The 18,057-nt window shown below is 41.3% G+C and overlaps 1 protein-coding gene across 8 annotated transcripts in view; it reads right to left on the bottom strand.

Moving 5' to 3' along the window:
• The window catches only part of EP400 (E1A binding protein p400), a 144,870-nt gene that overhangs the window by 114,705 nt on the left and 12,108 nt on the right, over positions 1 to 18,057 (bottom strand). For all 8 annotated transcript variants that reach the window (XM_085859265.1, XM_085859266.1, XM_085859268.1 and 5 more), the window contains 7 exons: positions 13,313 to 13,492; positions 8,309 to 8,494; positions 8,062 to 8,202; positions 7,785 to 7,908; positions 7,585 to 7,692; positions 6,194 to 6,292; positions 5,849 to 6,045 (listed from right to left, as the gene is read on the bottom strand). In XM_085859265.1, the coding sequence (XP_085715391.1) occupies positions 5,849 to 6,045; positions 6,194 to 6,292; positions 7,585 to 7,692; positions 7,785 to 7,908; positions 8,062 to 8,202; positions 8,309 to 8,494; positions 13,313 to 13,492 (1,035 nt within the window). The remainder of the gene's footprint in view (positions 1 to 5,848; positions 6,046 to 6,193; positions 6,293 to 7,584; positions 7,693 to 7,784; positions 7,909 to 8,061; positions 8,203 to 8,308; positions 8,495 to 13,312; positions 13,493 to 18,057) is intronic.

Below are 18,057 nucleotides of genomic sequence, written 5' to 3' on the forward strand. Positions count from 1 at the left end.
GAATGGGTTAATTTTTTTTTTAACCAGTTTTTTTTTTGGGCTTGTCGAATTGCGACGGCGAACGTAGAAATGAAAAGTTATAACTCCGCGTTATAATTCCACGGCGACCCCTACGGCCTGTAAAAGATAGCCAAACGGCATAGGGCCACCCTGAGGCCACTGCAGAAACTCTGCGGCCGCTGCACGTTTGTCAATTCAGAGGGCGTACGGCCGCCGTATCCTCACCGTAGAGCAAATGTGACTTAGGCCTTAGTTCAGTGAATATTGTATTCAATATGATGCGGATATAATGCAAATATAAACACTATTTTATTCACTCTGAAACGTCTGCTTTCTGCAGTCTGCATTGGCACTGTAAGTTGTAGATGTATGTTTGGAAATATGATGGATGAATATGGGAAGAAATATGAAGGAAAATGAAATACTGCACGTAAAATATTCTTGTATTATAGGAAACTGACATGATCCGGATGATGGAGATATAGACTGGAAATGTTTATGTGCAATGAAATATCTTGTTGTTTGGTGATGCTGATGGTGGCCATCTTAGATTTTTTGGTTGCTTTCAAACTATACTATTAAATAATATTTTGTGTGGTATTACAACTAATTCTCTGTAATCATGGTAATAGTTTGTCAAGTAATGTTCCATAAAAGTAACCACAAATGTGTATTTGGTCAAAATGTGGTTGATTGAAAACATTATTTGTCTGAATACCCGTTTGATGCTTATTGTGTGATAACGTATATTTTCATAATAGTTGCTTGATATTTTCGAAAAAAATAAAAGGTAATTAATACTGTTTCCCACTATCATTGAATAGTCTGTACCTGCAGTGAAATTCATATAATGTCAAATATATTCATTGAAGAATACGGAGTGTTGATTTTGTGTTTAAATGAAATTATATACATTTGGACATGTATTCCCTATGAGCCTGGTGTTGGCGCAGTGGTTAGGGCAGCGGCTTGGGATCCAAAAGGTCCTGAGTTCAAGCCCCGTTGGGCCACTGAATTAATACACCAGGGGGTTGACTCAGCCTGTCATCCTTCCGAGGTCGGCGAAATGAGTACCAGTGTACTGGGCCGGTGTATACCCCGCTTAAAATAGGTGTACCATATCCCTGTGTCGTAAGAGGCGACCAGGGTTGCGTCAGGAAGGGCATCCGGCGTAAAACATGTGCCAAATCACTATGCGGATCATACGGATGATCCGCTGTGGCGACCCCTAACGGGAGCAGCCGAAAGAAGAAGGAGGAGGACATGTATTCCCTATCTTTCGAATAGATTTAATGTACCACACTGTTCGACATATACAGATGATCAGAATGTAATTATCTTCAATTTGATGCATCATACATGTATATTGGATATGATTTGGGCCTTCTGCATGCCATTTTGATTCCATCCATAAATTTAATTCGACGCAAATCGATAAAAGTATAATTTTAGGGTACCCCTATTCAAAATGTCAAAACAGGAAGTGCATCCCAAAATTTTCAATGTTAACATTCATATTCAGTATATCCAGAGGATTCAGAAAAACATAGGTTTGCTGGGAGGTAGGGGGTGCACTGTGGCCATATCTTACCCATGGCCTAGTTACATCGGAGTGGGGAAAACCTCGGCTGCATAGCAACAGTAAAACTGTGTTCATCTACCAACCTGCACCAGAGAACATTGGTAACCAGCCAGGTTTTTTTTTTTCCTGGCCACCAAAATATCCATTGAACAACTTCCATAAATATTACATTAACAAACAAAAAAAAAAAAAACTTGCTCAATAATAATTTAAAAATAAATTGATGTCGAAGAAGAAAGCAGCATTACTGTGAATTATTCGACTGACGTGAAAACATCCTTTCAAGCCTAACAATTCAAGATTAACAAACACAACAACTTCTAATTGCATTAACAAATACACCAATTAAATTGGAGGAGTGAACAAATTATGCCACTTTTCATTCCAGCGACACATGTGAGGGCGTGTTGAAATTTTTCTCCAAAGCAGAGAGAGAAACATTTGCAGCTGCATTTCGTTTCCTCCAAAGCAAGTAAAGATATTCAAATGAAACAAAGACAGATACCAACATCAATCTTCATTTTACCATGGTGCATATTTCTCAACATAATCACCACTGCGGTCCACACATTTCTGCCAACATTAAAGTAATTTTTTGATTCCGCCAAAATGGAACTGTGCGGCCAGCTGACTTAACCAGTGCTTCACAGCGGCCTGGACATCATCATTGGAAGAAAAATGCTCTCCACAAAGGTGTTCCTTCAATTTGAAGAGATAAAAATCTGACGGAGCCAAGTCGGAACTGCTGATCCTTTGTGGCGGTACTCAATTGACCGTCTTACTCTCAAGATCTTAATGGTGGACCCAACTCCCATCTCCAGTGGTTCACATTTCACTGCACCGATGTCATGCTGCCCTCTGGCATCTTAACCAACATAGCACTGAGACATCTCGTGTCAGAATCACAAAACGTCACAGGCAGCGGTGGGAAGAACTAATGCGTGGCTGCACTTTGTTTGCACATATGTGTTCCTTTCTCTTTTACAACTTTCAGTAGTCATTCTTTCTACTTTTTCATGCTTCTCTTTATTTGTTCAATATTTGGGTATGATCTGCCTGCCCTTGTCTTTATGAAGGAGAAGTAGCTGCTGACTTCGATCTAGTTTTAAGGTTGGGCAATGGCCGTTAGGCTGACCGCTAAGTATTGTCAGTGTAGGTGGGAGAATTGTATTGGTTCGATACCAGGAAAACACCCGCCTTAAGCGAGGCAGCCTTTTACCAGTACTTATCCTGGTGTGCCAGTTACGTTTGGTTTGAGCCAACGAGACTGGGATGAATGCCAAAAAATGAAAAATATTTCAGTGTAAAAATGTGCCAGTATGTTCTATCAAGTACATGTAAAGCTGTTGTTTGAAAAAGTTTAATTTGTCGAGATATTTGTATTACAAGGTTTTATTTATTTATTTTTAGAACGAGTGAAACTTTTGTCAGTCATGTTCCAGGAAAGACTTTTGTCGTTGATTGTAAACGTTTGTTTGGATGTAAATCAAGGTAAGTTATGTATCTTCTCACCTGTGGAGATTGTGGCTTGCAATATGGAGGTAAAACTTCATGATGTTTGCATCAACGTTTGAATGGGCAGAGGTCGAGTGTGTCTTCTGGTGTTAGATGTATTTATATCATAATTTTAATGAGGTAGGGCATGATTTTAGTCATTGTTCAGTCCAAATTATAAACTCAGTTAATGTTAATGATTTTGATTATGAAGATTGTAGTGTTGAGCTCAGACACAAAAAGGATTTTTGGATTAGGACCAAGTGTGCGATTTATCCTCTGGGCCTTAATGATAGGGCACAAGGTACAGGGTCAGTTTCGCAGGGTAATGTTTGTGGTAATGAGCATTTTGCTAATGCGATTAGAAGGAGACCGAGAGGTCATGGACGTTGTAGTAAGATTGGTACAGCTCCAAAAGTGGGGATTTCAGATATAATTGATAGACTTAAATGTTTTTTATGATGGGAAACTTTTACATGACTTGTATGTTCTTTTGAGATCGTGCTCCCAGCATTTATTAGCTAGTGTTCTACGAAGTATCGCAAATACATGGCAAAATTGCTTTTTTGGTTGATGCTTTTTGTAGCGGGGTTCTTATAAGTAGGTCTCTTGCTAAAAGTGATGTTCGTAGCGAGTTCTTGAATTGTGAGTTTTCTCACAAGCAAGTGCATAAGCTTCAGCTACATATAATTTTTAGCAACTCCAGTATAAAGGGGTTGTTGCCAGAAAAAGTTGGGTAGCGAACCCCACGGAAAGCATATTTCACTTTCACAAAGACTGTGGGCCAATCCTCATTTAACAAGTAATAAAAACATTTTTTTTTTAATGTAAAAGGATGCGGGGATGTTCCTGCAAAAAAGTACGAGTATGTAAACAAGGTAGGGATTGTCACGAGAAATGATCATTTGAAACCATCCCAACAACTTTCTTTGACTAATAGTTGTCCCTACACAAGACAGAGTGTGTGGTGTATGTGTGTATATGTGTATGTGTGCGCATGTTTCTTTCTTCCTATTTTGTCTGCAGAGGGGTGAATATTGCAAATAGTTTTTCTCATGTGCACCTGGATGGGTTTGCGTTTGACAGTAGAGTAGCAGCCAAACCCGAACGTCTATCTAGGTTCCACCTCCATTTTTGTCTATTTGGGTTCCTCCTGATACTCCAGTGCTGTATTTGGTCAGTTATTTGACTTCATTCTCACATCTTTTTCCCGTTTTGGAGAAAGAAAAGCCATTACTTTTCAACACACTCTTGTTCTGCATGCTCGTCTCCATCCAGCAAAGTAGGTTGGCAGCTCTGTATTGTCTGCTCATTGGAGGATAATCTGTGGTTACAGATTGACAACTGGATAATGTGATAAAGATGGCAGTACTATTGGAAAATTTGATTTGTGGAACAAGGAGCAGTACCCATTTTCTATGTTTGGAAATTATATTTACAGACGAATGCATGTACAGTATCAGGCATCATGCTGGATCAAAGAAATGTGTACAGGTAGATAGGAAAGCTTGTAAAAGGCAGATAAGGTTTGTGATAAGTAGCATCCGAAGAGAACACCGGAGGCAATCTACCGACAAGCACTTCATCCACAGCTTGATGGAGTACTGGTCTCCACTCTCGGCTGACTGCCCTGTCACACACCTTGCTCAGCTCGACACCGGGGAGATCAGGGCCTTCAAGATCATTGAATCTCCAGCGCTGAAGCTGACCCGATGGGTCCATCACTTTCCCATCGTAGATAGGTTGGTGGTCTCTCAGTCTTCCAACACCTCCTTTCGCATCTAGCCAAACTGCCCTTTCTGTGCTGTTGTCTCCCAAATCCCCCACCAGATTCCTGCAGGGCACCATAAACCCCCTTCTGGTAAAACTCCCAAAATCCAAAAATTACTGCCCACCTCCACTCAATTTCTTCTTCTTCTTTTTACCACCTGTGGATCCAACTTCCAAATTTTCTTCAGTCTCGTACTTCCCTCCATGCATTCAAGACAGCTGTTCACCACCAACTAAGATCAACCCCATTTCAAAACCAGGATTTTTTCCACCCTCATTAACTGTCCCACCCTTCTCCTTCCAAATTTGCAGTTTTCCTTCTTGAGTGTTTCCTTGTGTATCCATCCTGTGCACTCTATGTGTCCTCCCCTACCCCTCATTCCTCCCGACACCCATTATTTGTCGAAGTCTCTTTTTATTTTATCCTTCAACGTATGTGTGTATGTGTGTGTATGTGTGTGTGTATGTGTGTGTGTATGTGTGTGTGTATGTGTGTGTGTATGTGTGTATGTGTGTATGTGTGTATGTGTGTATGTGTGTATGTGTGTGTGTGTGTGTGTGTGTGTGTGTGTGTGTGTGTGTGTGTGTGTGTGTGTGTGTGTGTGTGTGTGTGTGTGTGTGTGTGTGTGTGTGTGTGTGTGTGTGTGTGTGTGTGTGTGTGTGTGTGTGTGTGTGTGTGTCCCTCTCTCTTCCGTTCAGTTGTATAGCTCTTCCCCAAAACAAAAATACAATAACATCACCAATGCCTGCATTGATCTGAAATAATGCACAAAAGGAAACCCAACAGTTTTCAACTGCAGCCCATGTACAGGAACAAGCAGATCAGAAGAGACAACTTGACAAACTTATTGCATTTTACTTTTGCCTCCAAATTTTTTTTTAGGATCAGGAAGTTTGAAGGACTGGATCTATATAAACTTTATGTTTGGGATAAAATCTCTTGATACCGCTAAAAGATAGCTGAGACTGTCAAACTTCCCTGAACTATAAGATATCGCAAACCTGAGCTGTTGCGAGCGAATGGCCGGTGGGCTGGATGCTTGCACAGGCTATGGCCAGATGTGATATGTCCCTTAGAGTGCTCGGGCAGGCACTCGTTTCCCCAACAGTTCCATGGGGCAGCATACAACTAATGGATAGCTTCATTGGCGAATCAGGCACAGCGTCTGCACTGCAAACCTTATCATCTTCCTCAGGGTCTACATAGCCAGGGAAAAGAGAGACCTTGAATCCACATCAGCGGAAGAATCCATTATAGTGTTGAACTTTATCACCCAACAATGTTTGAAGGAAACAAAAATGTTTGTCGTGAAGGTTACGAACAGTTGTCATCAGAAACCTCTGCACCTGCATCCTGGTTGACAAGGCCAACTTGCGATGGTGACAGAAGATCCTCAGAGCACGTACTGGAGAATCTCTGAAGAAGTTGATCTAAGGGCATTGACGCTTTGCGGGAAAGGGAAGAAAGGGGGGGGGGTGTGAGGAGGTTAAGTGAAGTAACAAAATTCAACGTTTCGCCTTTTCTATGTTTATTTTATTCTGGAAGAAATAGTGCTTGGATTTCAAGCATCATCTCACTTTTCTGGATATCAGTGAGGTTTGGTGAAAGACAAATAAAATAATCTGCAAATGAGTAATAAAAATCCAATCCCATATGGGTATACTGTACTCAGGTGGATTGTGCACAGTATTCCTGTCCCCACGTTTTCCTGCACAGTGAAGTGTTTTGAATTATAAGCAGTAGGTATGTTTTTGCTTCATGCACGTAACCCGGGGGGGGGGGGGGTTCCGGGAGCGATTGAGATAGCTGATGGATGCCTATACACCGTCCAAATAAAGGTTCATGTTAAAAGAACGTGTTGCATGCTTGGAACAAGATCGCCCGTTGGGTGGGTACTCTGCTAGTAAATACAGTACGACAAAGATTTGTTGGTTTTAGGAAAAAAAAAAAACGGGGGGGAGAGGAAGGGACTAAATGTTGGTGAAGCCATGTGTTGACTTAAGATCTTAGGGTCTTGAGTTTCAGCCCATCAACCGTTAAAATAACACCAGGTGGGTTGACTCAGGCTGTCATCCTTCTGACGTCAGGAAAATGAGTACCAGCTAACTGGACATATAATAGGCGATTTGTGCATCTTGCATCAGTGTGGTGACCCATGTAGGATTGTGCCCCCTTGCCACAGAAACCTGCCTCTGCTGCCACCTGCATCTGAAGATGCGAAAGGAGTGGTTCTTCTTCTTCGAAAGGTTGGTGACATGGTGATTTTAAATACCTTCATTGATAAAACCCCCAAAGATAACCACGTGGGGAAGGAGGAAAGAAAACTTGACCGTTTTCAGTGCTTGGTCTATCAGTGAAATGTAACTATTAACACTACTATGAACACAATTAAAACACCTGCAAAACATGACACAAACTACACTTATCCCCCACATGAACAAACAAACAATAGCGATGGGAATCCCATTCATGACAGTGAGTAACAAACTCAACCTCCTTATTTGGCATAAACGCAAAATGGTAAAAATTTACGAAGAATGACATTTTCAAAAAAAGTGAATTTCCGCATGTGCAAAGACATCCGATGCTCCCACACTTTAATGGAACAAGTACTAGTGCAAGGTAAAAGTTTTCACAAGTGCAAAGTAAATGCTGTGACTGTCAAAAATTTCTGACTCCTGCCTGCTAAGTGCGAGAGGTGAAAAGCAGATGAAAAATATAAAGCAACATGCCTTACCTTCCTCAGTCAGTGTCTGAAGCTCAGCTTGGTGGTCCAAGCCTCCCTCACTCTCCTCCATCACTTCCTCCTCCTCGATCGTACTCTCATCATCTTCATCTCTGTCAGCTACCATGAAGCAAAATATTTAACTTCAAATTGTTTCTCTCAAAAAGTGAAAATAGCAAACGCCATTCGGTACTTTATGCAAGCACACGTACCGCTGCACTCACGGCCCCGAGAAGTCATCTCTCGCATCGACCTGTTGATCCAAGAAGTGGAGTTTACCATCACTGCGTGCTTCCGACACTCATCTTGCTGCCACTGCTGCTTGACTTGCGCCACCTGGGTTGGGGGCAAGATGTTACCACTTTTGCACAAGTCGAGAGATTTGATTCTTCCAATTCGTACATGCAAGAGCAAACACAATCCAAGTTGACAATCACATGGTCTTAAATCGATTGTTCATCCTTTTAACCCAGGTTCTACCATGTTCACCTTCTGCATCGTTTTCCAAAAACTCATCACATCGGCTGCAATCCTCGCTGCCGTGCGACGCATCCTGGATTGATGCTCCTGTTCCAGTCGCTCGGCTGCTCCACGTTGCTTCTCGTATGCTCGATGGCATGCACGAGACATCTTGAAGATCAAACGAAAAGTTTTAAATCCAAAAGGGAATTACAATGTCGCGACCAAATATGTTCTCCCTGTCCAAACTTCCCCTGTTGTCCCTCAGGTCACATACCGCCTTTGCAGCTGCGATCTTCCACTGGCGCTCCTGTGCGAAGTCAGTCGCCATCCATCGCATCTCCTCCAGCAGACAATCCCAGTGGCACCGTGCCCGGGGAGGTTCCTGCAAGCGCGGAAGTCTCCGTGCCCACCACAGGCCCTCCTTTCGTAGCTCGGACACACGCTGCAGGACCACAGATTCCTGTAACACAACAAAACCACAACAATTAGCATGTAAATTATCACTTTCATATCAACATCTGCCACCCATGAGTCCCGTAGAACTTCAACACAAATATAGCTCAAAGTACATTTTTCATGGTATAATGTGAACTCAGAATGGATGAATAAAGTTATCAAATGTCAGATTGCTGATATTTATAGTAAGTACTTCATTTTTTTTTTCTCATAATATGGTCGATACAAATACCTGTGAAAGGAACACCCGTTATAATGAATTTCGCTCAAACGAACGGACATTTTCATGGTCAATCCCTCTTTTATAAATTTCATCTCACCTGAAAGATTAAAATACAAGGAACCAATGCAGAGAAATGAAGTAAAACTCTGCATTATGGCCAGATGGGCACTGCAGGTCAAACTGGACAAGGTGAAATACAGAATATTTAATTTATCATTTATTATATGAATAGAGGTGTGAACGAAATGCATGAGAAGAGTGAGGTGGATGTGTAATGTGACACTGAAGGATAAGAAACCAAATGTGGAATTAAGAGAGAGGTTTGGTAGAGAAAACATTAGTGAGGTTATGCGTAGGGGTAGGTCGAGATGGTTCGGACATGTGGAAAGGATGTGGGTGGGTAGTTGTGTGAAGAGGTGTATAAATATGAATGTGAATGGAAGTAAAGTTCGAGGCCATCTGAGGAAAACATGGGATGCGTTGATGAGAGACGATCTTCGAGTTAAAGGCCTAACAAGGGATCGTGCAGCCTGGAAAGCAGGACGACGATGACGATGTAATAGAGTGGAGGAAGGGTGGGTGTCACATTGCTACAGAATAAATCAACATTTTCTGCATTCAGGCATTCAAGGGGAAAAGAATAGCTGTGCATTCTTGGTGGAGGTAAAACAACTAAAAGGGCAAAACTAGAAGGGCACTCGGTGGTGTGTATTCCTACGCCACATAATGCCTGATCCACGAGAACATTTCGGGCACAATACATTTTTCAACGAGAGGGGGCGCACTCGGGAGAGTGCAAAACCTCCGCCGCCAATACTGCTGGGTCACTCAAGTGAACCTTATATCTTATTCATTAAATATGATGTCAACAGTGCTGACAGAGTTATAGTTCTTTTCTCCAACATTTTTTTTTTGGGGGGGGGGGGGGGTTGGAAATCACTTAAAACATGTAGAAATACAAAAAAAAAGAAATCGAAATTTTGTTGAAAAAAAAAAAAGTTTCAAAAAATTTTTTGGGGGGGGGGGGGGTTGGAAATTACTTAAAACATGTAGAAATGCAAAAAAACAAAACAAACATTTTCTCGAACAATTTTTTTTTTGGGGGGGGGACAAAGTCCAAAATCTAATGGCATGATCCTTGAACCATACCTAACCCCCCCCCCCACCTAGTTTCGTCGAAATCCATCAAGGAGTTTTTCCGTAATACTGTTCACAAACAAACAAACAAACAAACAGAAAGGGGTGAAAACAGTAATGTCCGATCTTCGATGGCGGAGGTTAAATATTCTGCTATATATCATTTTTGGCCTGATCTCTCAATGGTGAAGAATCACTTGAAAAATTAAATAATTCTCGTATCTAGATCCGGATTCAGATCTTCACCAAAATTTAATCCATTCGTCCTTGTGACACACCCAACCTGTCCACCAAGTTTCATCCTAATCCATCCACAACGTTTTGAGATATCATGCTATATATCGGTTTCGCCCCATCTCTCAATGGTGAAGAATCACTTAAAAATATTATCAGAACTGGATCCGGATCCAGATCTTCACAAAATTGAATCAATTCTTCCTCGAGACACACCTAACCTGTCCACCAAGCAGTGTGACCACTCCTCATTTTCATAAATACCAAAGTGAGCCAATGAAAAAAAAGCCAAGAATTCACAAAGTTTCGGAAAAGCGATGATAATCGAAAACCTATAGAAAACCAAGACACCAAGGTGAACAACGAATAGCCAAGATCTTGTGAAAAAAGCCAAGGAGTGGTGACACTGCCACAAAGTTTCATCCGAATCCGTCCACAACTTTTTGAGATATCGTGCTATATATTGTTTTGGCCCCATCTCTCAATGGTTAAGAATCACTTAAAAAATTATAGTAGTCGGATCCGGATCCGAATATTCACCAAAATCTAATCAGTTCTCCCTCGTCACACACCCAACCTGTTCACAAAATTTCATCCAGATATGTCCACAACTTGAGATATCCTGCAAACAAACAGACAGGGGTGAAAACATAACCTCCTTCACCTTCGGTGGTGGAGGTAATGAAGGACACTACACAGGAAAACAAAACAGTAACAAACACAGCCCCAGTGATTGCAAAGAAAAAAAAAATGGGGAAATTACAAAAATAAATATCAGCAGATATACTCTGACAAATGGGAGAATGACAAAAGAGCAAAAAGATTTTTTTTTTTTTTTTTTTAAGAGTTCGACAGGAAAGGGATCGACAAGGAAGGCTCTTTGGAATGTCTAAGATGAGATCAAATTAGTTGGGATGGCGAACGAGTCATCATAAATGCTCAAGACCAAGGAAATGACACATGCCTTTAAAAAAATCGTGGGATTGAGCCAATCGAACAAATGCAGGTTTTGTGGGATCGAAACAAAGTATCAGCCACCTCCTTTCAGAATATAAAAAAACTAATGTCGGAACAGCTGTTCACAGACATGACAGTGTCCACAGAGTAATCCACCGACACAACTGTTAACATTTTAACATCCCAGTTCCATATCCAGAACAATCACAGAAACACAAACCAAATGTGATCCTTGAAAATGAACATATGGTGCTCACGTCTGACAAGATAATCCCATCAAGTGTGGACATTGCAAACAAAGCATTGTGTCCAGACATAGTTCTCAAACACAAAAAGGAAAAAAATCGGCACTTTTGATGGAGGTTTCAGTTCCAAATTACTTTGGACTAAATGCCAAATAATGACCAAATACCAGTATCTAAAAAATGAGGTCGAAGAAAGAGGACTTGGAAATTGGAGAAAGCAGAAATTGTAACAGTGATAGTCGGAGCGACAGAAATGTTAAAGAAAACCCTTACTGAGTACTTAAAAATCATTCTGGGGGAATATCACTACAAACCAGCTACAAGTGGAGTTTGTTGGAGGTTCAGTGAAGATTTTGTAAGGAGACCTTGGAACGAGACTATGAGAACAAAGTTTCACAGTTTGGTTCATGAATCATGATTTTACCAAAAAGGAGGTGGAGGTTTTGAGTTCTGGGAGAAGTTCTTCCCACCTCCTGAAAACCCACAAATGGAGCTAACCAATGGGTGAAAACAAAACCTCCGTCCACCTCAGGAGGCAGAGGTAATAATAAACATCCCTTCACTTTGCTGCAGTTTGACCCTGCCTGCCAGAGTGGGTACACACGACAATAGCATGGCACACCATTGTCACGTGACCCCTTATCTGCTCGCATAAATGTGTCGAAAGTCATTGCCCGAGATTCATTTTGCACGTCTTTCTTTCCCTTTCTGTGACTAATTCTTAATCCAACTCCCTCCCCAAGATGGGTATGCTATACAAGTTTACATCATTATTTTTCAAGCGTTAAATCAGCTTGTGTCTCACTCGAGCATCATGAAAGCTTGGGAACGTCCTTTTCATTCTGGAGGGGGGAAGGTAGGGAACTGAGATTCCTAGTTTAATAAGCTTTTCATACAACTATCAGTCCACAAAATGGATCTGTACGTTATAACAACACGTGATTCAATTAGTGACCTGACTCGGTGTTGAAAGGGTTGGAGCATCGACTCTGAGTCTGGGTGGTCAGCGATTCGAACCCTGGTCGAGTCGTACGACAAAGATTGGAAAAATGGTACGAGTTACTTCCTTGCTTGATGTTCAACTTTTAAATTAAAAAGGATAAAACATGGGCAAACAACAACCACAGGTTCTCAATGTAGTCGTAGCTTGACGGACCCAATAGACTTCTGCATTGAAGTTATTTGTAGGGGAACTCATTAACTGTAGGGTTTAAGCCATCATTAGCCAACACTAATAAAATTTTCTCAAGTCCTTAAAAGGTTGATTGTCTGCGAGTAGCACAGTATCATTTTTATTAATCTCTCTAATCAGTTCAAAGCTCAGTCATTCAAACTCAGGTCTCACAAGCCACGATCTTTCTTGGGCAAACCAAATTTCATAGTTGGTCTCCAAAGCCAGCTGCCGACTGGCATATTCCGTTGTTCAAAATGCTGAAGTACTGCTCTCCCTTCTGGGCTGGCTCCCCTGCTTCACATCCCGCTTAGCTTGACGCCATGGAGACCAAGGCCTTCAAGATCATTGGAATCTCCCACGATGAAGCCGAGTCCATGGGCATTTCATTACACTATCAAAGATAGGTCGGTGGTCTGTCTTCTACCACCTCCTTTCTGGTCTTCCACCCTTCTGCTCTTTCCATGCTTTATCCCCTCCCCCCAAGTTTCTTAAGGGTCCACAGCCCCTTCTGTTGAAACTAAGTAATTTGTTCCTCTTCTTCCCACCTGTTGAATCAACTTCCACATCCTCTTCAATCTAATTCTTCCCTCTAAGTCTTCAAGACTGCTGTTCACCACCATCTCAGATTGTTCCAATCCAAAACCAAAACCATGATCATGACATCATCGGTCACTGGTCAGGCACCATTTTGGATCAAAGAAAAAAAAAAAACAAGAGTTGGCTTGCAACAAATCCTTCTCAAGACTGCACATCATAAGTATTCTATGAATACCATCTCGTTTTAGCAAGAAATATGTTATAAAATTACAAATCCAGTTCAATGCTGTGGAGCACCGAAGAATATGGCCTTACTCGATTTGCCTTTTCCGAAAGGTCCTCCTGCAATGACACTTGGGCAGACCCTCCATTCTGGGTTGCCTGCAGAGCCCAATCAGGAGCCAAGGATGATGTGGGACGAGGGGACGATGATGTGGGACGAGGAGACGACGGATGAGGCATTGCTGAAGGACTCCCATTTTCCTTCACTGGCTCCTAAGAGGAGAAGGAAAGGTTGAGAGGGGGATGATCGACACCTCGATTACATCATGGCACAAGGTTATCAGAGATATTGACATGATTACTACCATTTCTTTAATGACCACTATTATCCCACCTTTCTTGTGGGGTCGGCCAGGGAAAACTCCAGTCAGCCCTTAAATATTGAAATGACTACAATGCCACCAAATAGGAAAAAGGGCATGGCATTGGTAAGAGCAAAATGTAATAACCTTCTCTTCATTTCCACTGTGAACATCTTAAAATTTGTGGTGCCCCAAATGTCTGGAGATCAAGTGCGACAAAATTTGTGCTTCACGAGTGGTGTTTGTTTTTGCTTCCCAAATAGTCATTGTATTTAAGTTTCTTACATCATTACACCCTTGTAAGATTTTTCATGACCATTATGGAGTAATTTGTGGAAAGCCACAAATAGCAGATGTTGCTTCAACAGCTACAAAAATAAAAAATAAAAAAAATTAAAAAGCACCACACTCCTCTTTAAGCAATGACGGTTATAAAAGCGTCAAGTGTGATCTGTGTCCAAGAAATGATTAATGTACTCATCAGATGGCCAAGCAAGGTAGAGGTCTTAAGGTGAGTGTCGAGGCATTGACTAAGTGTGGAATCTGACAATATCAAAAGAGGATTGTTTTGATAAAATAAAATACAAATAAATAAAATTAGTCCCGTGTGGGGGTGACGGTCATCTCTATAATACCACAAGTTCTCAATGTTCAGTTCAGGTAACTGCGAAACAGTCCAAACTAACCGTTTAGATTGAAATGGTTCACAGAGATACACGAGGATAATACGACTAATGACATAATTAATAAATATGTATTGTTCATTTAGTACCCGGATTAACACATCAGAATCACCAGTAAGTGCAATACGTGGTTTTCTGGTCCGTCCACTCTCTGGGGACATTTCACTTCCGGTTGTAGAAAAAAAAACGAAAAATAGGCTTAGCTCTCGGAGATTATGATGATCCTGTAGATTATTCTTCACCGATTATAATGCACCTTTCAGAATGAAAATTGGTCAAGTATTTATAGAGATATTGAGGTTTGAAAAATCGTTAGAGCTAGCAAATTCATTAATTCCACAGAAGTTTAGTGATGCTGCACAAAGTAACATGTCAGGTATGATAAAACATTTTGTATTCCAGATTCATTAATTATAGAATGTACTCATTGATATATTAATCAGAAAGCCCAAAGCATGTAGCATAATTTATCACTTATCCCCTCATCCGGGATCCGTGGCCTCGCCCCACAGCCTGCAGCCCTATGTCCGCCGGTGATTATGTTAGATATCGGCACGATCGAGAGGAGCCTGCGAATCATCCGTGCTGATGCACTGAATTGATGCAATCGTTCAGCCAGAATATTCGTTGTCAAGATGTTGCGTGATTAAATCACCAATACAGTCACTCGAATTTATACTGCCGACATACTTCTTAACAATCACCTTCGCCCCAGAAACCACAGTCAATCTGAACCACGCTGGCCACTGCTCAGACGCCATGACCGGACTACTGCGCAGTTTGGTTAAAGATGACTCGGCATTTTGACGTGCGCGCACGAAATTATATTTTGAAAATAAATGCCGACGTTTACATTTCGGGTTTTGAAACTTTTGCACCTTCGGCGGAAAATGTATAAATATAAAAGGCTAAAAATGTGTTTTATATTTATATTTCATTTCTCCTTCCGTCCTTCTTTGCAAATCACATCGCGTTTTTGGCCATCTTCCAGATCATGTGACGATCAAACGGGAAGGAAATTCAAAAATCTGTCCGGTTAGATACAAGATAATATTTTTTACTATCATAATCAATAAACAGTTGCCGAATATCTTGTAGAATGGCAGACAAGATAGGTTTTGAAAATGGCGATTTTTATAACTTACATGACCTCGTCCCTGACCTTGAACCCGGACAAAAGTTATATCATTGTGCAACACTCATCGACCTCTACCCACATACTAAGTTTCATCAAGATCGGAAAGAAATTGTTGACGGACGTACGGACATTTGGTCCGGCTTTATTAGGTCATCTCGGTAGAGGTGACCTAATAAAAAGTAACAATAAAAAATAAATAAATAGAATGATTTTTTTAATAAATAAATAAAAGGACAAAAACAAAGACCAAGACAAACCACACAGGGGACAATAAAAGGCACAATGACATATGATATGAACATGGATATGAACTGGCCCCGAGTGATAATCGTGATTGGACAATAATTGTGCTTTCCAGTTGCTATCATGATGCCGATAATGGAAATTATTTATCACGATAATTGCTGCACATGTGCAGGAGGTAAATCGCACCTTGAACCCGTATAATGGCTGCGTTTAGTATGTTTAGTGTATCTCGAAAGATATACCCGTATTGAATGCAGTGCTACAAGATAAAGCAGGTGATACAATATGTAATGCATATTCTTCAAGATGTAATTTAAACGCTGCATCATTGAGCAATAAATGTCAAAACAAGCAATCAACTGCTCAAGGTGCCAAAGCTGCTTTCGGTGTCAAATTTAGCAATCGGTTTGTCTGCGCTTTGTCTGCACGCGAAGCTAAGCACTCGAGGCCACATCAAGTCAAAGATCGAGAAGATGAGCGTCCTCGGTGTGCGGAGTTTTGGCACTGAGGACAAGGACAAGCATGTCATGCCATCTCATCATTCTCTCTCACAGTTCTCGTTTGACGAAATGGAGTGGACAAGACGGTGCGTTTCTCAATTTTTCATTTGTTTGTTCATTCCATTTTTGTCACAACATTTGGATGGCTTGGCATTTAATATTCACAAAGTTCCACATCAAAGGCATTATTTTAAATGTCTGCAGATAGTCATGTCTGACTTTCTTCACAAATGTCCCAATTAGACATTGGGAGACATCACAGCACAACAGATTACAACAAGCCGGTAGGCGACGAGGGATTCGCAAGGATTGAAGCGCTGGATACGATGCTTTTCATTCTGATCGATCCACCGATGAAGATTCATTGCCAAGACGTATTGGTTCACATACAATTGTTCCTCTGCCGGGCAAGATTTTTCCTATTGCGTATTTTGCCAACTGGCACTCCTCATAAAAAAATGACGGTAAAGATACCCTATTTTTGAAGGACTACCATTTGAAAAATAATAAGTTTGTTGGTTTGCGCTGTGGATCCTCACGTTGCAGAGACACACACACACACACACACACACACACACACACACACACACACACAAAACCTGATAAACTTCTCTCAATAATCTTGTTTGACCACACCTCCTGAGCCACACAATATTTTCCATAAGCCACGCCCACTTTCCTACACCACGCCCACTTTTCATCAACCACGTACACTTTCCTAAGCCCCTCATAAAAAAACGACTGTAAATAGACACCTGATTTTTGAAGGATTACCATTTGAAAAATAAATCCTCAATCAAAAATCGGCTCGAGTAAAATTTTCTAAATATCTCGAAGTGTTTAATTCCGAAGTCTCGTTTCTCTACATTCAAAACTGAAGGACAAGTATTGAAAATACTGTACGCGGTTTTTCGGCCGCTGCACAGCAACGGGTGGTTGCTGGCAACAAAATTCAAACGCGCACATTCCCAGTGTATATTCCACATGTTGGCAAAGTTTCATCAAAATCAGTACACTGGTTCATGCTGTGGAGCCTCGCGTTGCAGAGACACACACACACACACACACACACACACACACACACACACACACACACACACACACACACACACACACACACACACACACACACACACACACACACACACACACACACACACACACACACACACACACAACCTGACAATAAGGGATATCTAGCATATATAGCGAATCTAAAAATTACCCCCGTGTGGGGGTGACGGTCATCTCTATAATGTTTTTTACTATCACAATCGATGAACCGTTGCCAGATATCTCCTAAAATGACAGACGAGATAGGTTTTGAAAATCGCGACTTTCACAACTTTCGTGACCTCGTGACCTTGACCCTGACCTCGAATCCGGGGAAAAATAAGTCGTTGGGTATCACTCATCGACCTCCACCCACATACCAAATTTCATCAAGATCGGAAGCAAAAAGTTTTCTTTGTACCGGGAGGTGTTTTTGACCATCTTCCAGGTCACGTGGCGGCCAAACGGGACGGAAATTCAAAAATCTGTCCGGTTAGATACAAGATAATATTTTTTACTATCATAATCAATAAACAGTTGCCAAATATCTTGCAGAATGGCAGACAAGATAGGTTTTGAAAATGGCGATTTTTATAACTTACGTGACCTCGTGACCTTGACCCCGGACAAAAGTTATACCGTTGTGCAACACTCATCGACCTCTAGCCACACACTAAGTTTCATCAAGATCGGAAAGAAAAATTGTTGACGGACGGGCAGACATTTGGTCCGGCTTTATTAGGTCATCTCGGTAGAGATGACCTAAAAAGGCATTGATCGAAGACTTGAAAACGCCACACAGGTTATGAAGTTTGAACCTGGGGTGCGTCCCGAGAACAAGCAGCTTGCTATCGCT

This window comes from Eptatretus burgeri, chromosome 16 (genome assembly GCF_056783735.1).
Source record: "Eptatretus burgeri isolate ZD-2024b chromosome 16, Ebu_testis_v1, whole genome shotgun sequence".
NCBI classification, from domain to species: domain Eukaryota; kingdom Metazoa; phylum Chordata; class Myxini; order Myxiniformes; family Myxinidae; genus Eptatretus; species Eptatretus burgeri.